Raw genomic sequence first — 25,386 nt, 5'->3', positions numbered from 1 at the left:
CGTGCTGCACTGCTGGAGGCCACGCACTGCTAAATGGTGGGGGACAGCACAGAATAGCCAAGCTCCCACTGATCAAACATTTTTACAGAATCAAATCAAAAACAAATGGCTTATCCCACTGAGGAGTTTTATCCGCGTTTGTAACTGAAAAACACATGCATTGAGTTTAAACACAGTGTCGTCACCACGAATGTGGCTCGGACTGTCTCCTCTTGATTAAACGTTGCTGCACATGATTAGACCTGAGAAGAAGTGATCAGAGAAACAGATGGGCAGCTGGGAGGGAGGAGAATGTAAACAAAGTGGGACAGTGAAGGGAGGGATAGATGATGATGGAAGCCCCCTCAAACTGTGTGTGTGTGTGTGTGTTTGTGTTTGTGCTTGTCAGTCCATCAGTGTTTTCTAGGTCGGTCAGTCTACTGATCTGTGTGGTAATCCATTTCTTTGTGTGTGTGTGTGGTTACGATCATCCACTGTGGCACCATCAAAGCTACTAAACTCCACTGGAGGCAACAAGATGTCCATCAAAGCTAAAATTGTGACATTTTGGTCAAAAATAGGCTAAATACCACATTTTGAACATGGCTATAAATACCAGCTGATTTAGTGCCAGCTTTTCTTTTTCTAACAAGCTGTTAGAGTTTAGATTTGCTTTGTTGGTAAATAATCATATGGGCAGATGTCCATACCATTATTCAGAATCTGCTGCTTTTATATAAATTGGCAGATGACATCATAAACTAAACTGAAATTGTGGAAATGAATTAAGAAGTCTGTATCTTAGAGATATTTATCTCCATAATTGATGTCCCTTTCCTCATTATGGCTCATTTGAAGGTTCTTTCCCAATTTTGTGTATATATAGTTATTATTCGTTTATCTATTCACACTCAACTAGGATGCAGAGATCAAAATGTCCCTGTTTGATGTTTGAGATTTGACCAGTGATTTCAACAGTTTAAAATATGGTTTATCCAGCCTTCCTCAGACCTGTGGTGCTCTGCACCGCAGGCCGGGCTGGAGACAGGATAGCAGCAGATGGAGAGGAAGACAAATGTTCAGCATGCACAATCGGTCCTGTTGCTCAGCAGCACTGAACATCTGGATGCCGCTGACACTTCCTCAGGTTTTACAGCCAAGGCCTCACCACTTAGCTGCATCAGCTTTTGGTCACCCCAACTGAAAATATGGTTGCCATTTTTAGTCACCGTATCTTTTGCGTAATATGCTAAGAGTTAACTGTTAACTGTTCCTGGTATATAAAACAGCAGTAGTGCAGCTGTTGACACGTTTGTGACAGATCCTTCAGAAATGAATCCAGCGGTCACTGGTTGTTCTTCCCTTCTCTACCTTTCAAATGTTGGTTTTATGCACCTTTGTGCTCATTCCCGACACAGATCATTCAGCCCTTCAGCATTGAAGTACTTCACCGAAATCAGCTTGTCCATCATCACTACTTTCATAGACGACCTCCAGTCTGTTAGATGAATCCCCTCTCACACACAAGCTGAATAAACTGGAGAGGGCATGTTTTGCTGCTTGCTTTCCCTACTTTGATGTTAAAAAGGAGTTTTTCATTGATATTCCATGATATAACTTGACAGCCTCGCCCAAAAGGATGGTGTAGCATCCTAAAATTCAGGCAATATTCTTGCTCTGGTTTGGTTCAGTAATGACCTTGAAAGTCATACTATGCCTCTAAAATGAAAATTGGTGGGAGATTATATTGCCCTTGATAATTACTTAGGAGTCCATTTCACCCCGCTCATATTTTTTTCGTTGAGTGGTCAAATATTTATGTTCAAACGTGACATGCGTCCCCTGTTGGCCCGTTGGTGATAATGAAGAGGTTGAAAAAGCAGAGTTTGCGGCCTCAAAGCACCAGTAGAAAATGTTGGCACAAAACCTAAGACAAGTTCCAACACAACCAAAGATGCATAAAAAAAAAAAAAAAACACTGGCAGGCTTGCTGCCAGTTTCACCAGTATAAAGAAGGTCCGCACATCATGTCCGATCAGTACAGCACATGTGCTAACCAATACCATAGCCTGTGGTTAAACACTCTCGTGCACCCTGTTTTTCTCTGATAATGTTACATTGTGGAACTCGGCAGCCGGACAGCTAGTTAACGTTAGCTGTTAGCAGCTGGTGGGCAGCACAGTCCTGCTTGACACTGAAGAGTCTGTTAACGTGCTTGAGTAGTTGGCCTTGCAGTCATCATCCTGAATGGATGTGTTAACATGAGCACAAGGGCAGAGAAGAATAAAAGACACTTCAGTTAGGGGTGGGCAATAGGGCTAAGATTTTCTTTCGCCATGTATGTCATTTTATTTCACAACGGTATTTATCACAATACAGGAAATGTTCCGCAAAACATTCCATACTTTATCGCGTTTGAAAAACAACTGCATCACGCGAAACAACAAACAAAAGAATCCAGACACTAAAGCTAAAATTCTTTCAAAATGGAAGCTTTTAAGGTTCCTGAGAACAATAAATTCAAGTGTTGGTCAACAAGTGAAAATAAACACCAACTTGACTTCTGTCAGTAAATATTAAAACCACACAACAGGTATTTTAGAGTATTCCGAAAGAAAAAAAAGGATTGACTTTAACCAGTCCAATCCTCATCTTCGGGTCTGTCAGGATGCATCCTCCTGCTCGGAATTTACAACTGAACTCTCCTCCTTCAAGTCCGCCCAAATCACGTTACATTTAGAGGCAGCTTGATTTTCGACTTCCCACGAGAACAGCTACTGCTGTGAAAGCAGCGTTGACAAAACTTTACCGATGGACACATTTGTACCGCCGCACGGTACATAGCGGTACATACACGGTCATATTGACAACTCGAACTGCAGTATACAGCAGCAGCAGCATTTATGAATTTGATTTCAAAACATGGGGTTTTGGGTGTTTTTTAATAGTCAGATTTAGAGTTTGGTGCTTTAGTTTTGCCCTCACCTCATATTGTATTAGTTAACACTGTGACGGTGAGAACAGTGATCACTGTAGGGTGTTTATTCATTTAATCTTTCAAAGTGAAATTTTACCTGCTTTTCATCGCAGCAGTTGGAATTAATGGAATAACATTCAGCAGTTTATACAGTAACAGCAGATGACCCTGAGTCATTTAGTTACATTTAGACACTGAATGAACTAGATAGAACTAGAAGACACACACAAACTAAAAATTCCATCCTTTTTTCTCCTCCTTTATCACACTGTCTTTGTGTTACGCCAACACATTAGTGATATGACAACAGTGATATTACATAAATAACATTCGTGATGTGACAACAGTGATATTACATTAATAATATGGCAACTATGCAATTATGACACATGAGATTGACTATCTGACTACTCAAACTAATTAATCTTCCATTGACTGGCTCTTTGCCCTTGTGTTCATTTGAACACAGTCGAATCTATTCAGTGCAATTGATGCTACAGAAATGCACAAGTTGCCTCAACACTGTAATTGAAGTGAATGAATAAGGACGAAACGAGAGACTGGGATTGAAAAAACGGGAGACAGAGAGAGAGAGGGATTGAGAGGGATTATCATTGTTCAGTGGGTTAATCTGTCAGTGTAGTAAACAGCTGTAATCTGATGGCCTGCTGGACTTGACCGCCCGGGGAACCTCCTGCACCTCCTAACAGATGGCCAGACACGTCACACACTCACACACAGACACAGGCTTATACAAATGTACACACTAAAGAACACCAGTGTGTAAAAAAAGCTCACGTTTGCAGTCAAAGCAGGAAATCAACATGTGTTCGACTGCACCGATGGAATAAAATAATCGCTCACCAAAAAGCGGGCAAATGCTAAGGAAAATAATTGTGTACACACATGTACACTCTATAACGTGCAGCACAGAATTCAGACAAATAAACACTGGAATAAAAATGCCAATATGGATTCAGTGGTGGCATATGGTGGACAAGCAAACACTGTTGTCCCAACAGTCTTAGCAGTGGGCAACATTTAGGGAACCAAAAAAAAGTCAGATTCCCCACACAGCCAACAAACTGTACAGTAGTGTCTCCCATTAATTACCTAGACTCTGGGGGCATGACATATTCTATTTTTCTCTGCTATAGTACACTTCTCTCACGGGTGGGCCAGCTGGCTCTTTCTGTGCGTGTGTCCTCTGCCGCGGTGCGCAGGGACCGGCTCCAGTTTGCGTAAAACCATTTAAAAATAGTCCTTTTTTTTCTAGATCTGGGTCCATAAAGGAGCAAATGCCTGTGTCGTCTGGAGAAGTACTATTACTTAGTGACTTAGACCATCATATAACCTTAAAACTTCACAAGAAATGAGTCTGTTATAATTCTGAAATGTTAATAGCTATCCGTGGTGGATGTAGAAAAGCTCTAGAGTAGGACTGGGCGATGTGGAGAAAAAAATGTAAGATTATATTTTGGACCAAGTACCTCAATATTCTTATTGTAGGGTTGACCATTGGTGCTTCCTCAAAATATCCAATGAGATTGTTGATAAATAATTATCAGTAATGTGGATATAATGACTAAATTGGTAAAGGCAAATAATAGAACAGCTGGGAGAATCTGGTAAAATTACACCACATTATTGTAATACAACCTATAAAATCAGGAAACACTTATATAGTACAAAAACTAAGACGATTTCTAGCCTCATATCAAACTATCGATATTATGCTGGTATATTACCCAGCCCTATATGATTGCCTTTAAATTAAGGATGAAATAAATAAAAATAGCAGAACATTTGTATAACTTTATTCCACAAAGTAAATAACACAAATGGCCAGCGTACCTCCTATTAGAGGCCTGATATTTGATGTGAATAAATAATAAGTCGATCCCTATATAAGTACATACATACATTCTATCATAAGAAAAACGCACACTCACAGGTACAAGGTTAATTTCATGCTTTACACTTAAATCATTAAAAAACGAATTTGTGAACACACAAAACAATAATGCCCATAGAGAGCTGTATCGAGGTAAGAGGATGTAAAACTGATGTGAAAATCTGGTTGTTTGGCTGTCAACAGGTCAACACCCTGATATATTTTCCTCCAGGAAAAAAAAGCAGATGTCAAACAGCATAAAACAGCCATCAAATCAGTGCGAACCCTCTCAGCGCAGACTAATCCAGATAAGAGCTTTCCAAAAATAAGTCTGCCCTCCCCGTTCATCACGCCGGCGTACACACGCCACAAATCCCAGTATGTGTTTTGTCACAAGACATCACACATTTGTTGTAGGGAACGGATAGTGAACATCTGCCTGATGAACCAATGTAAAGTCAAAATGAGGCAGTGCACCTGCAAACCATGGAAATACCTCTTTGAATTTTTTTTAGTCCAAGTTAAACAAACTTCATGAGGTTAAGCACGCAAGTTAAATTCTCAAAATGAGCCAATTATATTTCTACTGGCAATGGTATTGCAGCACGGGAGAGTGAGAGGCTTCCAAAACCAAAAACACACAAAATGATAAAAAAAAACTGTGAAAAGTTGAAGGAAAAGCTGTGGAAATCAGGAAAACACCATGTTGACTGTAGAAAGCGCTGTGTTGTGTCAAAGATTTGTTTGTGAGTAGAATGTCACTCTCGCCGCAAAACTGCTTTGCCTTTCTGGCTATTTCATGTTAATGAGAAACAATTTGGAATAAAAATTGAACATATGCTCACTGGAGGATTTGGTGATCGCCGAATTCCTGGAGATGCTTGGAAAGATTTGGAAAAGGTTGTGAATCTAGTTTTATTTGTACATTTGGTCAGCAAATAGAGCCACGTTGTTATTTTTCTTTTTCTTTTTTAATGGAGTTTGCAGCTGCAGAGCTAATTTGTTAGCTCCATATTTTTGGTTAGCGCCAACTAAATCCTGGGACCTGTAGTTTATTTTGCTAATGCCCGCTCCCACAAAGTTAAAACAGCCTGCTCCCACAAGATTTGTGTTGTTTCCCAATGCAGTCCTCTCGGTCGTTCTGTTCAAGTATCCCAGTACGCACAATACCAGGAGCTTGAAACCAAAGCAGCTAAATGGAATTCGGCCATCATTAGTTTTATTATTTACATCTGTAAACATGTCTTCCATGAAAAAGGCTCATTGATGCTTTTACTGCTGAGGGACACTTATTAAGCTCTACTACAGGAATGTAACTTCCTCAACACAGGATGGAACCGTTTTGCAACGTATGATACAGAATTTGATGCCGTTTGGCACACAGACAGGAAGTTTGATAAATCCCCTTTGTGAGGTAAAAGAATAGAAAACGGGTAATCACACAGTAATATAGAGTATGTATGAGATTGTACATTAGATTTTACATTAGGGCCTTCATGGAAGCCTCAGTCCTATGTGACAAATATTAAAATCAAAACATGTTCACAACCTGCCTTTCATTCTCCCGTTTCTAAGGTAGATGCAATGGGGAGCCGAGTAGCTGGCTGACATTTTGATTCTTTACAAGAAACCCTTAGGATGTTCATCCTGGATGTTGCATGCTGGGTAAAAGGGTGATTTCAGAAAAAAAGGCACAAATACCCCAGGAGCATATGAGCAGGCAGGGACTACACAAAAAATGTGAGCATTTGGAGACATATTTAGGCTAATGGATTTGTGTGAGCAAGTGGCTTCACCCTAATAATGCTGAGGACTTTTCAAAGGATAAGTCAAGTCTCTAGAAATGTATTAATCTGATATTTACAGGCTTAAAGCTTGATTTATTTTCTCACCAGTCAAAGTCCTTAGTTTCCTGCATTTATTATGTTTTTAATATGACCATTTTCCCCAGAATATCCCTCTCTCAGGTTGAACCGCCCTGACATAAAGACCAGCTATTATCAACCAGTGGGCCAGGGTCCTCTGGTGGGCCTCAGGCTGTCGTCTAGTGGGCAGTGCAGGTACTGCAGATGGTTAGATTTAATTAAAAAAAGGTGATTTACCAATGTTTTATTTTTAAATGTGCTCAAGAATTCACGAAAATGAAAAACATAGTAATTCAACAAATCATAAAATAGTATGTCTGAATGTCACCACGTCAACCACAACTCATTACCAGGTCGAGACAAATATGTTTTGCCAATGTTAGCTAGCCCATTTTCCCTCAGATGTAGGGATGTGGGAGACAACTCTGCAGCAATAGCTAAAGAAGTGTGTGGCAACAGTCAGATTACACATTTTTACAGCCCAGTTTATTCTTTTCTCCTTTTATGTCATGTTTTTATTAACATTTATTGGGCAAAGCTGGTCCTCAGAATCTTTTTAACAATCAGAAATGGGCTTATTCACAAAAAGGTCAAGAGCCCGCTGATTTAGATGACCTATCACCGAAACTCAAAATAATAGAATTATATTTAAACGAAAGCAAAGCTGCAGACTTTCATTAATCTGCAAGCAGATGTTCACAAACACAAACTATTTGCACAGACATAAACACTCTGTCAAGCATATACAGAAAGGGCTTAAACACACACCTCCACACACAGTAATGTAGGTCACTGAAGATTGTGAAAATCCCATGATGCATGTTTCTGACCAACAGAAAAAAAAAAACACGACAGGAGAATAAATCCGTCTTCCTTCTGGCCCTTCACTTTCCCCTCATCTCACTTAGTCTGATGACTGCTGTTATTTTTGCTCCTCCTCTCAGACACAGCTGCAGTCTCAACGGCAGTAGCCTAGATAACCACGGTGTCAAATAGGTTTGGGCCAAAGGACAATGCCACAATACCACTGAGCCCAACATCATAATTTACATCAGAGAGAGAGAGCTGAAAGTGCTTGCTGACGGTCTTGTGCAGGGCTCTTGTTTGCAGTGACACTAATGGCATTCATTGTATGCTCTAAAAGTAACAATTCTGATTTATCAACCGTGATCAGATTGATTTTGCAAGAGCAGCTGAAGGTGGACACTTTTCCCTTGAAATCAAGTTTGAACGAACCCAATGATTGGGTAGACATAGCCCAACCCTTGTGAAAATGGTAGTTTAAGTGGAGCTCTTGAGACATGCCTGTGCTCTGATGATTCAAGATCTAATCAGGAAGTGTCGAGTTCCCCTTCTCACACCAGGGGATTGTGTCTTAATTTGGGTTTCAATCTAGATGTTTTGACTGGGTCTTAATGTGGAAGAAAAAGAGTGTCACTCAGTGTTATTACAACTACAAGTAGGACAATTAAAGTGTCCTTTGGCTGTTTTTGCTCTGACCTTGGAATGTGTTGGTGTAGAGTAGTGTGAAGAAATTGTCGAATATGTCTTCCTATGATGCATTGAGAATAAGGAATAGTGTCAGCTGTTTAAAATGTTGTCTCGGTGATGTTGTCGTTGTGTGTTTCAGTATGGACGGTCGGACAGCTACCGCGTGGCCACCACGCAGGACAAGGACGAGAAGGAGTCGCCTAAGAAGAAGGGAGGCAAGGATCTGGATGACCTCAAGAAAGAAGTTCCCCTCGTAAGTCTGCTCTTCCTGCGACCTGCCTGCAATTTGTCACATACTTCTGGTTTGCTACTTTTTTCACCTGCTCAGAATACCAGATTTGGTGGCACACAACAACCCAGGAGATGTAATTTAAAATCAATTGAGGAAGACAGAATAAACAAAAGCTCTAAAATCCCAGCCTAGCAGTGAGGAGTTCCTAGACAGTGCATCCTGGCCTCAGTCCAGCCTTCAAAGCACTGGGATTCCAACTGTAATCTAATCTCCTTGTTTGAAAAGGAGATAACAGAGATGTGGTATTCTGTTGCAGCTGCTGTAGTTGGAGGTAACATGCCAAAATCAATTTAATTGTATTGTGGAAGGATTTGCTCCTGTGTGGGGCAGGAAGCCAAACCCTCAGGATATCCCTTGTTAAAAAAATGAATGAGCTGGGTCAGATACACTTTTTGTTTTCCTAAGTGTTATTTATCAATCAAACCTTTTTCGTAAAATACAAAAAAATGATAAAACGTAACTTTTCCCAACCAAGAAGACACAGTAGAGTTCTATCCTAAATCTAAAACACTTGATTATTTCCTGCTTTGCAGTTTATCAAATTATATCATATCATGTGGAATTACTTTCTCGCATGAAACCAACATTTTTGCCCTTTAAAATTTGTATTCATTAAAACATTTTACATTGCTTCATAGTATCATAAGATGGCATGCATAATTTATCTTTTGTATCATTTTAAATTGATGATTACTGACATGTTGTTTGAGTTTGCTTTGTTTTTTTATTTCTTTGTAGACGGAACACAAAATGTCTGTCGAGGAGGTCTGCCGGAAATACAACACTGATATCGTCCAGGTAGGTCGTTCACTTCAGATCAGAGATGACCCCTTTAAACCATCAGTTCAAATTAACATGGTTGTTTCTGTCCTGATTTAACACGGCGCTAATGAGCCAACAATGATTCAAGTATCTCCCAATTACGCTTTCTTACTTTCACCCTCTTTTCTGCCCTCTTTTTCTATCCTTTTTCTTTCGTCCACTCCCTTTTTTTTCTTGCGTCCTCTCTATAACTCCAACATCTCCCCTGCCCTCTTGCCTCTTGCTCATCCATCAATCTCCTCTAATCCACCTTCTATCTTTTCCTCTCCCCTTCCTCTGCTCTTCTCAGGGTTTGACCAATGCCAAGGCAGCAGAGTACCTGGCCAGGGATGGCCTCAACGCCCTGACTCCGCCCCCCACCACCCCAGAGTGGGTCAAGTTCTGTCGCCAGCTGTTCGGCGGCTTCTCCATCCTGCTGTGGATCGGCGCAATCCTCTGCTTCCTGGCCTACGCCATCCAGGCTGCCACGGAGGACGAGCCCGCCGGGGATAACGTAAGTTGAGAGCTATAGGGATGGATGGGTGATGGTGGTAGGACAGGGATGATACGACCACATCAACGTACAACACGATATTGTTTTGCCTCAAGAATGGTCCTCACGTGTCCATGATAACACTACGATATTCAATTATGCAATGCCTGTTATGAAGTTTGCACTATTTTCAGTCTCTTTTCAGAAACACAAACGGCTTATTGCCAAGTATGTTTGCACATACAAGGAATTTGGCTTGCTGATTGGTGCATGGACATAAACACAGTGCAGTAGTTTAAGGCATAATTTAAAAAATATATATGAAAATTAACAATAAAATATGGCAAACAATATGAGAATACATCATCTCTTCCTTTCTCCATACTTCACCACATTGTTGTAGCGAATAAAAGTAGCAACATGCTAGCATGCGTGTAATTTTGTCTTACTGTGGTTATATTAATGTAATGTATGATGCTGTTAGATTGCTGCTAGATAGCTCCGTTAATACGAGTGTGTCTGGAAGAGAAAGCCGTTTTTGACCACAGTGAAAAGTGAAAGGCTAAACAGCAACAAATATAAATTGAAGCAGAGTATTTTGTAGATAAAAACGTTATGACATCTATTTTTTTCAATGACTTTTTACTTTTGGACTGAAGATTTTAAAGTGTCGTGGAAACAGTGCTGTCTAGCCCTCTGTGTGTGAGTGTGTGAAAGAGAGGGGCAGAGAAGATGGAAGCATGCAGGTGGATTAAGCATGCAATGTTTCGTTAATGCGTTAATATTAAGAATTTGAATCCTGAATCCCTGAATAGGATAAGCAGTAACAGATAAGGGATGGATGGTTTGATAACAAGTTCAACGTTATGAATGAAGCTTTTACTCTTCAAACTATTACTAGTAAATACCATTGTAGCCCTAACTCCAGCAAGAAAGATGTCCACTCGAAAAAAATGCAAGTGCCCCTATTTGGCGATTCTTTGGTTTTAAACAAACGAGCGACGATAATTTCCCAAAAACGTTATCAGTACGGTTGTTTTATTGTAGACATAGACAGTAGGATTAATTCTTAGTCCCACCACTACTTGTGCAGTACCTGTGATAAGCCAGATATACAGCGGGTAAAATATGTATTGAACACGTCACCATTTTTCTCAGTAAATATATTTCTAAAGGTGCTATTGACGTTCTTCCACACAAACAGTCTTCAAATCTTGAAGGTTCCGTGGGCCTCTTCTATGAACTCTGATCTTTAGTTCTTTCCATAGATTTTCTATTGGATTCAAGTCAGGTGATTGGCTGGGCCATTCTAGCAGCTTTATTTTCTTTCTCTGAAACCAATTGAGAGTTTCCTTGGCTGTGTGTTTGGGATCATTGTCTTGCTGAAATGTCCACCCTCGTTTCATCTTCATCATCCTGGTAGATGGCAGCAGATTTTTATCAACAATGTCTCTGTACATTTTTCCATTCATCCTTCCTTCAATTATATGAAGTTTGCCAGTGCCGTATGCTGAAAAACAGCCCCACACCACGATGTTCCCACCTCCAAACTTCACTGTTGGTATGGTGTTTTTGGGGTGATGTGCAGTGCCATTTGACCTCCAAACATGGTGTGTATTATGGCATCCAAAGAGTTAAATTTTGGTCTCATCTGACCAGACTATATTCTCCCAGTATTTCACAGGCTTGTCTAAATGTTGTGCAGCAAACTTTAAACGAGCTTCAACATGCTTTTTCTTCAGCAATGGAGTCTTGCGTGGTGAGCGTGCATACAGGCCACGGCGGTTGAGTGCATTACTTATTGTTTTCTTTGAAACAATTGTACCTGCTAATTCCAGGTCTTTCTGAAGCTCTCCACAAGTGGTCCTTGGCTCTTGTGATAATTATTTTCACTCCTCTGTCAGAAATCTTGCGAGGAGCACCTGGTCGTGGCCGGTTTATGGTGAAATGATGTTCTTTCCACTTCCGGATTATGGCCCCAACAGTGCTCACTGGAACATTCAGAAGTTTAGAAATCCTTCTGTAACCAATGCCATCAGTATGTTTTGCAACAATAAGGTTGCAAAGGTCTTGAGAGAGCTCTTTGCTTTTACCCATCATGAGATGTTTCTTGTGTGACACCTTGGTAATGAGACGACTTTTTATAGGCCATCAGTTGGGACTGAACCAGCTGATATTAATTTGCACTGACAAGGGGCAGGATTGCTTTCTAATCACTGATAGATTTCAGCTGGTGTCTTGGCTTTCCATGCCTTTTTGCACCTCCCTTTCTTCATGTGTTCAATACTTTTTCCCTGTGTCATTCCATTTTATTACACATAACTTAATTTCTGAACTTATTTGTTTGGTTTTCTTTGTATGTATGGATTACTTGAGTTGTTACCGACATCTGGTGAAAATGTCATGTCAATAGCACCTTTAGAAATATATTTACTGAGAAAAATGGTGACGTGTTCAATACTTATTTTACCCGCTGTATGTGGACAGTGTGTGTGTGTGTGTGTGTGTGTGTGTGTGTGTGTGTGTGTGTGTGTGTGTGTGTGTGTGTGTGTGCTCCCCATCCTCCAGCACATCACTCAAGAAAGTGATCTGCTGAGTCATCACTCCCTCAGGGACGTGGCTGTGTCAGTGATAACGCTTGTGTCAGCCGTTTGTCTGAATCATGCCAGCTGAAGCCCGTCTTCAGTGTGACAGACACCATCCTGTTTGCATCCACTTTTGGGCCCGCCGCAGGGAGCGCGCAACTCCCTGCGATTGTAATGGCAGGGTAAAGAGGAGGGTGCTCATGGGTCAGCACCGTTCCATGTCGGGGTCACTACGCAGAGCAGAGCTGGGGGACGGAGGCTAAGCGGCGCTGACACACACAGCATGCCAGGACAAAATACTCGGCTCAGACCACAGGGAAGGACTCGGGTGTTGAAACAACAACTGTGACGAGTCAGCATGACTTACACACCCAGAATATAAACTCACACTGATAACTGGTTACAGTAAGGTCAGATGGTACAGCACATGGATGGGATTGCTGCATGGGAGGGTTTAGACCTATGGTGATCCATTAAACGTGTGACATTATCATTAAACCAGAGTAGACTGCAAAGAGACGGACAGCCTCCATGTGACTTAATCCAAATCAAACCACATAATGCTGCCAGATACAAGATATAATCACTTCTATTGTTTTATTTTCAGAAGCAGTAACTTCCTGAAATAGCATGACAGAATGTGTCACTGATGGTTTTTCAACACTCTATGTCGGTGTCTCTCCACTCGTCTATTTTTCTCTTCCTTTCCTCTCATGTGATACATTTTTAGCTGAAGGTGAAGCCAAACATGAAAGCATCACTTTTGTTTCCCTGCTTCTCTTTGCAGTTGTATCTGGGTATCGTGCTGTCGGCTGTCGTCATCATCACCGGCTGCTTCTCCTACTTCCAGGAAGCTAAGAGCTCCAAGATCATGGAATCCTTTAAGAACATGGTCCCTCAGGTACTGGACGCTCAACAGTTCAACCAGGATATTGCGATCTCTTTTTTTTTTTGTGATAATTGTTGCCATAAGGGTTTTAACTTAAGAATGCAAGGCAAAAATGTGCAAGCTTAAGCTTTCAGTTGAATTCCACAAAACATTTTAGGCAAGACATCCAAAAGAAGTTGAAAACAGAGCGCTTCTTTATAGACGGTGTTGGAATAACACCATGTCAAATACCTTTGCGCCCTTTTGTGGTAATGCTGACTGAAAAATAAAGGTAATAGAAAAGGAAAACACTGTGTTTAGAATCTCACAGCCTATAACTTACAAATAAAACATTCTAAATAAATGAGTTCATTGAAATATGTTGAGTATATCAACTCATGAAGGGGCATTTAATGCTGTAAATTATTTCATATTTAGTGGCAACAATAGATTTCCTCCAAATGAAAAGTGAATAAATGCTTGTAAATGAAACAACAAATGAAAACAGGCACTTAAACTCTGTAGATATTGACTAGGTATTAGATATAATAGAGGTATTCCACACAAAAAACTGAACGATATGACTGTATCGTTAGACATTTCTTAACTAATTAATAAAAATGGGCATATCAAGGGTTGGAAAAGGCTCCACACCCTTATACTGTTTTACATCAGCCCTGAATCTTGAAAGGCCAATATGCTGAGATAGAGTCCACCTGTTTGAACTTATCAATGTCATGATTATGTTACGTTACCAGAGACATTTTAGAAAGGAGATGGAACTGAGAGTCAGTTTCCTGTGTCTGTAATATGATCAATGCTTTTGCTCCACAGTTACCAAAGTAAAGAACGGGATCAGGAAGTGTACACCACTTCAAACCATAAGCAGAGCTTGTAATGCTGCATCCTTGTTATAGAGCATCTTAGACGTTCATTATTTACAGTTATGCAGCGGGTGGAGTTAGGCTCAGACCCCAGGGTGAAGTTGCACTATATTCATTCAGATTCAGGTATTTTGCTCCCTGTGCGCTCTCGCTACACATCTGTAGATGTATAATGCTGGGGGGGGGGCTTTTAAGTTGTTGGACCTGGTTGTCGATGACTGTCAGCCATCGGCGTTGAGCGATGGCATTGTTCATCAGCTCAACCCCGACTAAGCTCTCAAAAGTATGAGGTTGCACAATAATTCCCACAGTATTTCCTGGAGGTACTAAGCCTGAGAAATGAAATGAGTGATGGAAACAAATCAGGTCATAATGAGCATGTTACATCGGGTTCCCAAGTAACGCAGGTGTTTATTAAGTGGACAACTTTTTTTTATGAAGCTGCATGCCACAGTATCATGCTGTCACAGCTTGCACATTATTTCTTTTCTTTTTTTCCAAATCTGTGATGTACCTTTCAGTGTCTTTAGTTTCTGGGCTATTTCATCTTTTCTCTGAATAATTTGTTACAGAGATTGTGTTATTTTGGCTTGGCTTGATTGTGTTACATATTTGCTCTCTCTTTCTCTTCCACTCTCTCCCCCTCTCACTCTTTCTCTCTGTTCCCAGCAAGCCCTGGTGATCCGTGAGGGGGAGAAGATGCAGATCAATGCTGAGCAGGTGGTGGCAGGAGACCTGGTGGAGGTGAAAGGAGGAGACAGGATCCCCGCTGACCTCCGCATCATCTCCTCCCACGGTTGCAAGGTGGGTTCCAGGCACAGATACAATCATCGAAAAAAACATGGAGGATTCAAGGATAATTTATTGTCGTTATGGAACACAGGGTGGTTGCATACACAAACACATTCAGCGTATTAGCTTTCAGTGGCTGTAAAGATTTGGTTGCACTATAGAAGTCAGTTTCAGTAAAAGTGGATAATACGAGTGTGACATCAGCAGTGAGCTTCCGTCCACCCTTTTTGGAATCCACCTGATGTGTCGGGTGATCAATTATTAACTAAATAAGCACAGCCTCCTCACAATGTGATAATAAGACATCATTCTAAATTTGTGGTGTAACGGAACGTTGTCAATCCGTGATCTGTACAGATTCCAGCTCACGTTTCAGCGGGCATGTGAACCGCGAATTAACAACACAGTTTAACCTTCATAGTGTGAAGTAAAGTTTGACTGAAAATCGTTATCGGCCATATTCAGTAAAAAACATGAAGTCAGGACATCACCATAATGTTTTCTATTTGCCGATCTCTGAAAATGTTACAGTGTGAACAACAAATCTGTGTTTAAATTGAGAGGAGGAAGGCTGGTAACTTTGGCAGCATCGGTGCTAACAGCAGCTGCCATTCAGTTACATTGTGATGCGTTCAGCTTCTGTTTAGTGAAATGAGGATTGGGCGAAGGTAAATTCTAACATTATCATGATGTGTTCAAAGGCAATCTTTTAAACATAGTTTTGGTGCGAAACTTGAATATATCTATGTTTAAATTAGATGTTTTGATAGCAACATAAATAGATATAAGATATGAATTGTGACCTGTATAACTTCCTAACATATAATAAATATGTATTATATAAAATATAATACATCATTAAAACTGCTGATTACAAGTCTTTTTTTTATCAATAAAAATACAATCTTTTATATCCTAATCATCTTAATTGTCCGTTTTATGCAAAAAACACTACAGATGTCTATAACAAAGTAATCAAAGAATTGTTGATGGTTTAAACTGACCTCAGATCAGTTGAAAGGATTTTGGGGATGGTGGTGAAAAAAAATAGTGTGGAGCCTTGTAGACCAGCTGCTATAACAAAACAAAACAACGAAACGATCTGTATCCGTCAGTATGGATCATCAATGATCTGCAATTGGAATGGACGGTCTAAAAGTGTCATCTGGCATCTCTAAAAGTTATATTTGCTCCCTTTTTTCTTTTGTGCTGATCCCATCCGTAACTCGAATCTGTGACAGGATCCAATGGTTAGTTTTAGTTCTAAATTCATTATACTATAACAGCTTTGTAAACTTTTACCTGATTGCCTTACAAGTCCTGAAATGGTGCGGGTGCAAGCTAAGGACAAACGCAGATCTTCATCTTAAATTCACTCAGATTTTCCTCATATCAACTCTTAAATCACTCTCATCAAGTTTGCTAGGAAGTTACATTTTTATGAAAAGAACCTCTGCACGGCAACACACACAACCATTAGAAGCACAGCAAGCATGAACTAACAAATCTGACTTCGAACATAGTCTTATCCAGAATGCACTCAACCAGTTACCTGCTCCCTCATCTTCCTCTTTGTCCCTCTCCCTCTCTTGCACGCTGACCCAGGTGGACAACTCATCCCTGACCGGTGAATCAGAGCCCCAGACCAGGTCACCTGACTGCACCCATGACAACCCACTGGAAACCCGCAACATTGCCTTCTTCTCCACCAACTGTGTCGAGGGTAAGGTTGCCATCAGCGTTATCCGAAACCTAAATTATCATTATCATCATCATAATCGTCACATGTACTCAAACCATTTTACTGTTAGGGTTAGCCAACATTTCCATATATATGTGTGTGTGTGTGTGTCTGTGTGTGTTCATTCAAATGGCTGCCTGTATGTTTGTATTGTTCCGGTTCAGTGCTCAGATAGTCCTACAAACAAAGACGCTACATATTAGCTCTCGCTGTAGGCCATGGTCAAAGTGTTTGGTGGTCAGTGACATCACAGGTCATCGGGTTAGCCCACCGACTGGAAACGTGACCCCACTGTGCCTGTTCCATCCCATCATATCACCAGGAAGACCCTGAGACTCACACGCTCCTCACAGTGGTAGAGCAGGAAAACAATGATGAGTGGTGCCCCCCTGTGGACACTTTGTCACAATGCATTTACAACCAAACATCATCACTCTTAACTCTGTGCATACATTCATCTATACTGACAAGACCAAACTTCTGATACCGATCAAATGATCAGACTAATGGCCCCACCCCCTGCATTTTTGTGATGCCTTCAACAATGAATAAATTCAGTAATGTTCTTAAGTACAAATGTAAGGTACTAGTGCTTTACTTGAGTATTTCTTTTCCACTTTGTAATCCTACTCCACTACGTCTCAGAACAAAATGTTGTAATTCTGACTCCACCATATTTATCAAACAGCTTAGTACAATTTTTACATACAAAAGAGTTTTATAAAATATGATGTTTGTTATAAATGAAACTACACAACAGTTTATACAGGTAGAGCCTGAACGATTAGTCGATAAGTAGATTTGTTGATTACAGAAAATAAATCGGCAACTTTTTTTTGATAATCGTTTAAAGTCTTCTGTTAAGTGAAATGGTAATTTAATTCAGCTTCTCAAATCTGAGAATTTAGTGCTCTAGTCATTTTCTTTCATGACTTGTTGGTTTTCCTCTGTCTTCATCGTTTCTGGAACTGATAAAAAAGTAAATCATTTTTAAAAAAAAACAGCTCCCTCTCCTCTCATTCTTCAGGAACGGCGCGCGGCATGGTCGTGTGCACTGGCGATCGCACAGTGATGGGCCGCATCGCCACTCTCACCTCAGGCCTGGAGACTGGCAAGGTACCAGACTCGTTCCTGTTCATTATTCCACAATGGTCTGCTGTGTCTTTTACAAGCAACATAAAGGAGGCTGGCTACTAGAAACAGGCACTGTTATGTAATCGTTCAGTTGCTCAATCACATACTGATTTTGAATAGAAAGACAACATCTAAGAAATTTACTACATCTATTAGTTGTTCTGAGCTTAATAATGTTTCAAAAAGTGTAAAAATAAGCAAGACAAATAACCCCATATTGCACCACGGGCGCTTCACAGACGCTCACTGCTCCTAAATACTTAAATGCAGAGGTCAGATTTCACTATATTACGATTGTACTTGAGGATGGACAAACAAAAACAAATTTCAATCCGTCAATTGTTTTTTTTCAACAATCCAAACACTTCTTCTTCTACTCCGCAGACTCCCATTGCCAAGGAGATCGAGCACTTCATCCAGATCATCACAGGCGTGGCCGTCTTCCTCGGCATGTCCTTCTTCGTGCTGTCAATCATCCTGGGCTACTCCTGGCTGGAGGCTGTCATCTTCCTCATCGGAATCATTGTCGCTAATGTGCCAGAGGGACTGCTGGCCACCGTCACTGTGAGTAGGCAGACCTGCCACAGTTTCATAATGAACCAGAATATTTTTACACTTCTCATCCGTTGGGGTCCGTGTTTGGAGCGCTTGGTGTAGGAGGATCCTCTCTGTGAAGCTGGCTGTGCCTCTCTAGGCGCATTTCTTCCGTTTCCAGTAGTTCGGCTTGGAAAGGCCCCTGCGTGATGCTGTTTCCTCCCTGCTTCTGGCTACACTGTTAACCAGGACAGACTGTCCTCAGTGTGAGGGGTAATAGGCAATGCCCCCAATCTGCCAGACCCATCTTGAAACCCAGACCCTGTCTTGTTTACAATGCTTTTTGGGTGTGACCTTGCTGTCATGCCATCGGCGTTCAAATCTATGCAACCAATGTGTTTATGATGAAATTGTTCAGTTGAGCACAAAATAGTTTATCAAGCCTCTTTCTTTTGCTCTCGAAGTTCACAGGATTGACTTTTAACTTAAGGGTGAATAACTCTGTATTTTTTTATATCACAGAGAGAGAAAAAAAGTTTTTCCAATATCATGCAGCCCTATTTCGAGTACGTGTACATGTGTTTACAAGGTTGTTGTCCAGTTGTATCATTCCTTCATTTGGAGCAGTTTCTCTAGTCTCTCTTGTTTCTCTTCACAGCGTGTTTTGTTTCCTCTTCAGTTCCCAGTGTTTTTGTGCAGACTTGGGTCAAACAGTATCTTTCATAAACTTTATATATTTCATATGTTAGAGAAATCTAAGACGCTACTCAAAATGAGAGAAAACAGTAAAAGCTTTTTAAAGTGTTCTTTACATTGGTGTTGCCATGACATGTTTCTTTTTTTGATAAGCAAGCCAACTCCCCGTCGGTTTAGCCCATTACATAAGCCATGCTCTATTGTAGATTCTGTGATTAAGAGCATTCATTTGCCCTCTGACCTAGGTTCTAGATTACTTCATTTACCCCAAGCATTCTGTTGTTTGACCCATGTCTGGTTGTGCTACAGTGTTTTTCAGGCCGATGTTGTCTTGTCCTGACTGCTGTCTCACTTTGTCCCTGCATCCTGTATCTCTGCGCTTGTGTTATATCAGTGTGTTGTTGATGTCGCTGTACGTCTCTCGTGTGCATCTCGGCGTGTATCTTATGTGCTTTTTAACATTCTCTCTGTGTCAGTACCTGTTCCCATGGTGACGGTGGTGCATTGTCTTGTGTTGATATGTCTCTCTTTCCATCTCTCCTTTTCCAAGAGCAGCCCCACATGTGTTTTGTGTGTTTGTGTTCTCTCCATCTTCCTCTCCTTCTCTCTCTCTTTTCCAGGCCAGTCGTGGTGCTGCCTGCAATGACAACGACTAGCTAATGTAATGATATTAGGCTAATGACAAGTCAGCTTCTTGAAATGAATTCGGCCTTCCTCTGCTTGGCTAGTTCTGTTTGGCCCACGGGTCTTTTGCCGTACTTGGCATGATTGCATAATGCACCCGCCGCTCTGCTTCACCCCTTCACTCGTTCACGCCTCATTATCCCTCTCCGCATCTCCGCTATTTTGGCTGCTTTTTTATTTTCTGAAAGGCGGTTAAGATTTCAGTGCATTTTGCTATAGAGGAGCATTGTTAAGAGCAGGATGAAGGTCTCCAGGTGTCGGGGCGGGTTTCTTCCTGGGTGTGCTTTATAGTTTCAGGTACAGTATGGCACCCAGTTGGTGTAATACCTGGAGATGTTTATCCGTGCTGTTAGTTTACCACACAGATACTAATTATGTTTTTCTCTTTCTGTTTTGGTTTGGTTTGTTTCTACTCTTTCCTTTATGTCCCATTCTGTCCTCAACGACTCCTCTCCTCCTGTCGTTCTTCCTCTCCTCGCTCCGTTTCTCTTAGGTGTGTCTGACACTGACCGCTAAGCGAATGGCTCGCAAGAACTGCCTGGTGAAGAACTTGGAGGCCGTAGAAACCCTGGGCTCCACCTCCACCATCTGCTCCGACAAGACGGGCACCCTAACCCAGAACAGGATGACCGTGGCCCACATGTGGTTCGACAACCAGATCCACGAGGCCGACACCACCGAGGATCAGTCCGGTGAGATTCACCTACCCTCTCTCCCTCCTTTCATGCAGCGTGCGTTTAAAACTTCCTGCAAAATATTCAGAATATTTGTGACCTGACTTCATCTCTGGCAGCATCAATTACTGGCAGCATCCAAAATGAAATTGTATGTTTTTTAGAAACATCAAACGCTGCTCTGTTTTGTTTTTTACACAGGGGTGTTTGCCCTTGTTAAACATTGCACAATTTCTCCTGCCTGCAATTACATCAAAGCATGTTCAGTTACATGGATTGTTGTTTAAACCATAAACTAAAATAGTTGAATAAATGTTTTCAAACTGTCAAAATGCAGCTCCACAGTGTACACAACAGATACAACTAGTTTCTGTTTATTATTACTTTGATAATCAATAATTGATCAGATAAAAAAAAAAGCTCAACTTTATTATTTTAAGCAAGACTTATTCCTAGTCTTCTTGTACAATGTGTTTTTACTAGAGTAAAAAATAATAATAAATGGACAGCCATGCACTTAGAATTAAATGGAAATGTTACTTACATATATATTTTATCAGATATTGCTCAAGTTTCTGTTGTGAAAAAAGAAGGGATTCACCTTCAACTGTCTCTGACTGATAGCATGAAGTATTCCAATATAACGTTATGTCACACTCTAGTGTCTTTCTGACCTTAATGAGCATCAGTCACCAGATTTGTTTGGCAAACAAACGCACAATTATAGGTTCATTTAAAACAGACCTTACGGGACAGAAATACCGTCCATCTGTTTTTAACTCCTTTTTTGTGATGGATTGATGTAGTCGGCCCGGTTCATTGCTCCATCTCAAAATGGAGAGAAAACAGATGGAAGGTATTTCTGTCTGTTACGTTGTTTTGTAGATTAGAACTGGTGGACGTGTGTTTGCCTCTGCCCTTTTTCTTCTCTGTATCTTCACTCTCTGCCTCTGCCATTTTCAAATGAGACAGTGTTGTTTCTTGTTATCACATAAGCTACAAAAAGCTTTGGCTTACTCCCCTTACCTTAACACACACCAGGCGTCCTAACAACAAACCAACTAATGGAAATGGTGCCTGGCTGGGTGAATGTGATAGGCTGAGACACATGTCAATAAATGTTCCTTTTTTCCCACCATTCTCTAGGCTGCTCCTTTGACAAAAGCTCCACAACATGGGTGTCTTTGGCACGCATTGCTGCCCTGTGCAACCGCGCCGTGTTCAAGGCCGGCCAGGACGTTCTGCCCATCCTCAAGCGCGACGTGGCCGGCGACGCCTCCGAGTCCGCCCTGCTGAAGTGCATCGAGCTGTCTTGTGGCCCCGTCAAGGCCATGAGAGAAAAGAACAAGAAGGTGGCTGAGATCCCCTTCAACTCCACCAACAAGTACCAGGTTCGCCCCCCTTTGTTTGTAGTAAATGGGCTAAAACACTACAAAAAAGGTCTTAAAAGATTCTCATCCTCACGCTATAATCTGATCCCCTTCAGCTCTCAATTCATGAAAATGACGATGAAAACGACAACCGCTACCTGTTGGTGATGAAGGGAGCCCCAGAGAGGATCCTTGACCGCAGCTCCTCCATCATGGTGCAGGGCAAGGAGCAGCCCATGGACGATGAGATGAAAGAGGCCTTCCAGAACTCCTACCTGGAACTGGGAGGACTGGGAGAGAGAGTACTGGGTAAGGATGATGGGAACACAGTGGTAATTTAACCAAAGGTTCATGATTAGGAATTTAAACTTACCAATAAATTTTCCGATATATCTCCTGCCTGCAATTACATCAAAGCATGTTCAGTTACATGGATTGTTGTTTAAACCATAAACTAAAATAGTTGAATAAATGTTTTCAAACTGTCAAAATGCAGCTCCACAGTGTACACAACAGATACAACTAGTTTGATATTCAATCTATCTGTTTATTATTACTTTGATTATTGATAATTGATCAGATAAAAATAAAAAAAGCTTAGTTTTTATTTTAAAAAAGTTATTGAAAAAAACAAGACTTATTCCTATTCTTCTTGTACAATGTGTTTTTACTAAGGATGATAGGAACACAGTGGTAATTTAACCAAAGGTTCATGATTAGGAATTTAAACTTACCAATAAAGTTCCGATATATCCTTTTATTGAATAGTATTATCCTGTACATACAATTCATTCGTCCCTGATACCTCCAGGTTTCTGCCACGTTTTCCTGCCGGAGGACAAGTACCCCAAAGGTTTTGCATTTGACACCGATGACGTCAACTTCGAGACGGACAACCTTTGCTTCGTTGGCCTGATGTCCATGATCGACCCTCCCCGTGCTGCCGTGCCCGACGCCGTGGGCAAATGCCGCTCCGCTGGCATCAAGGTGGGCACCTTACAAGTCTGGCATTTTAAGGGCCTGGAAAAAGCAGAACGTGACATCCACCTTGATGTGAAGGCGGTAGATGATTTTTAGAAGAAGAGGGTTTTATCAATAGTATGAATTGTATTCTTTTTCTCTTTTCCCCATTCCTTTTATTCTTCTTCTCATCCTATTCCTTCTTTCTTAACTGATGGCCTTTTCTCCTCTTGCTCGTTGTTTTATTTTGTCTCTTTCTCCTCTTCCCTATCATCTCCTATCTCTCCATCTTCTTCCTCCTCCTATATTTCAGGTAATTATGGTGACCGGTGACCACCCAATCACAGCCAAGGCCATTGCTAAGGGTGTGGGCATCATCTCCGAGGGCAACGAGACAGTGGAAGACATCGCTGCCCGCCTGAACATCCCCGTCAGCCAGGTTAACCCGAGGTAAGACTAAAAATGTAACTATGTTTACATGCATTGCAAGATATAGGTTGGACAATCACTTTTATACAGCAGATGCTCAAATTAAAATGGCTAATTTACAAAAGAAGAAACATGAACATTCTAAAATCATAAATCTGAAAATTTAATTTGTTGTTTCAACATCGCTTCACTTTGCAAGGTTTGATCGACCTCATCACGCCACAGACGTTAAACAAGTGCTAAATATATAAATCATAATAGTCTTGGAAAAACACTGAAAGAACATGAAAGAAAACGCGGATTTTGTATCTTTCTGAACATTTGCCTCGATCAGATGCCTTCCATCAGAGAGGACATCGGGTACAGCCATCTTTAGGATTTATCTGATAACCTGTAGGCTAAATAAAACAGGTCGAACCTGAGAATAAAGTACAATGCAAACCAATGTCAGCATTATGTTCGCAAAAGAAATACAGAAAGAGCATGAAAGCAAATGCGTATACGTACGTGTATTTCACAAACTTCACTTTGCTCAGAGGCCATCCTTATCTTAAGAATACTACAAAATTCAGAGAAGATTCAGAGTTTTTCTCGCAAAATGTATGACTTCATGATATCAGAGAAGATTTAAATAAATATCTTGTAAATTTAGCTAATTTAATCTCAGGAAAATCTCAGTTATTTCTCAGAATATTACCTCCCTCTCCCGGCTCCTTTATTTATTTATTATTACCTACAACGGCCCCAGTACGCTGTCAAACAGTATGGTCTTTTGCTTTGCAGCACCTTTATATCACAGCAGTTTTTAGGATTCGGTATACAAAAGTGTACAAGAGTGTTCTGCTATTATCTGCGTTGTGTAGGGACGCCAAGGCCTGTGTGATCCACGGCACAGATCTGAAAGACCTGGATCAGGATCAGATGGACGATATTTTGAAGAACCACACTGAGATCGTCTTTGCCAGAACCTCCCCGCAGCAGAAACTCATCATTGTAGAAGGCTGCCAGAGACAGGTACATTCACAGTATATATACATGCACCTGCAAACAAGCTCATGGTTTCATGGCGTGCATCCCGAATGGGAATGAAAACCCCTAAAATGCGCGTCCTCCTCTTCTGTCAGGGGGCCATCGTGGCCGTGACAGGCGACGGTGTGAATGACTCTCCCGCCCTGAAGAAGGCTGACATCGGCGTTGCCATGGGAATCTCTGGCTCAGACGTGTCCAAACAGGCCGCCGACATGATCCTGCTGGACGACAACTTTGCCTCCATCGTCACTGGAGTAGAAGAAGGTGAGGGCCATGAATGTAAACTGCAACTTTACAGCTTGGCCACTGGATACAACAGCAAGGCGGAAATATTTATAACACTGTTTAAATTTTTGAAAATAGTTTTGAAATATAATTTCTGACTTGGAGAACCTTTTAGCTTAGGTTCGAATACGAAGCATTTGAAGTTACACTCAGAAATGACCCCAATACGCAAGAATACCAGCGCAGGCACTGGAGGACTATTTATTTTTGTATTTATTTTATTCACAACCTGCATCCCTACAGGCCGTCTGATCTTTGACAACCTGAAGAAGTCCATCGCATACACTCTGACCAGCAACATCCCAGAGATCACCCCCTTCCTGTTCTTCATCCTGGTCAACATCCCACTGCCACTGGGCACCATCACTATCCTCTGCATCGACCTGGGAACCGACATGGTAACAGAAGAGACACCGGGCACACTCACACACTGTAGAAACCAGTCAAGAGATAGAAAACTGCAGCAGTCAATGTGTGAACCCACTTATCCACCCACAGGTGGCCCCCACACACTCAGCTCTTGTTCACGCTTGATCTTTGAACACTCATGCATGCACAGTAAACCAGTGGAGCTCAGCTGTACACAAACATGTCAACTGTATGAACTGTTTGCATGTCAGACAGGTACTCAGGTGGCAATATATACACAGCAATGTTAAATTATCATCTGGGCGACACACAGGTGGTCAGTCACCTAAGTCACCTTAACTGTGCTGCATAATTAACATAATTGGAACAATGACATATGGGAATATTTAGAATCTGTCTATAAAATATATATATATATTTCCTTTTTTTTATTAATAAAATAAAGAAGGAATATTTAAAATCTGTAAATTAAATAATAAATAAAAACAAACCTACAGTTTGGATATATATATTCTTTTAACACAATCCCTTTATTTATCACGTAGCTCCAAAGTTGAGTT

The 25,386-nt window shown here is 41.1% G+C and overlaps 1 protein-coding gene across 1 annotated transcript in view; it reads left to right on the top strand.

The window, feature by feature from the left end:
- Nucleotides 1-25,386, top strand: part of atp1a3a (ATPase Na+/K+ transporting subunit alpha 3a) — a 36,141-nt gene that overhangs the window by 4,982 nt on the left and 5,773 nt on the right. The window contains exons 2-17 of the mRNA XM_054606066.1: nt 8,346-8,459; nt 9,237-9,296; nt 9,610-9,813; nt 13,165-13,278; nt 14,799-14,933; nt 16,527-16,644; nt 17,690-17,778; nt 18,181-18,360; nt 20,204-20,402; nt 21,531-21,775; nt 21,871-22,063; nt 22,566-22,741; nt 23,028-23,164; nt 24,007-24,157; nt 24,268-24,436; nt 24,701-24,855. Of these exons, the coding sequence (XP_054462041.1) occupies nt 8,346-8,459; nt 9,237-9,296; nt 9,610-9,813; nt 13,165-13,278; nt 14,799-14,933; nt 16,527-16,644; nt 17,690-17,778; nt 18,181-18,360; nt 20,204-20,402; nt 21,531-21,775; nt 21,871-22,063; nt 22,566-22,741; nt 23,028-23,164; nt 24,007-24,157; nt 24,268-24,436; nt 24,701-24,855 (2,439 nt within the window). The remainder of the gene's footprint in view (nt 1-8,345; nt 8,460-9,236; nt 9,297-9,609; nt 9,814-13,164; nt 13,279-14,798; nt 14,934-16,526; nt 16,645-17,689; nt 17,779-18,180; nt 18,361-20,203; nt 20,403-21,530; nt 21,776-21,870; nt 22,064-22,565; nt 22,742-23,027; nt 23,165-24,006; nt 24,158-24,267; nt 24,437-24,700; nt 24,856-25,386) is intronic.

Source organism: Anoplopoma fimbria, chromosome 10 (genome assembly GCF_027596085.1).
Source record: "Anoplopoma fimbria isolate UVic2021 breed Golden Eagle Sablefish chromosome 10, Afim_UVic_2022, whole genome shotgun sequence".
Taxonomy (NCBI): Eukaryota; Metazoa; Chordata; class Actinopteri; order Perciformes; family Anoplopomatidae; genus Anoplopoma; species Anoplopoma fimbria.
This window is presented reverse-complemented; position numbering and strand designations above follow the sequence as displayed.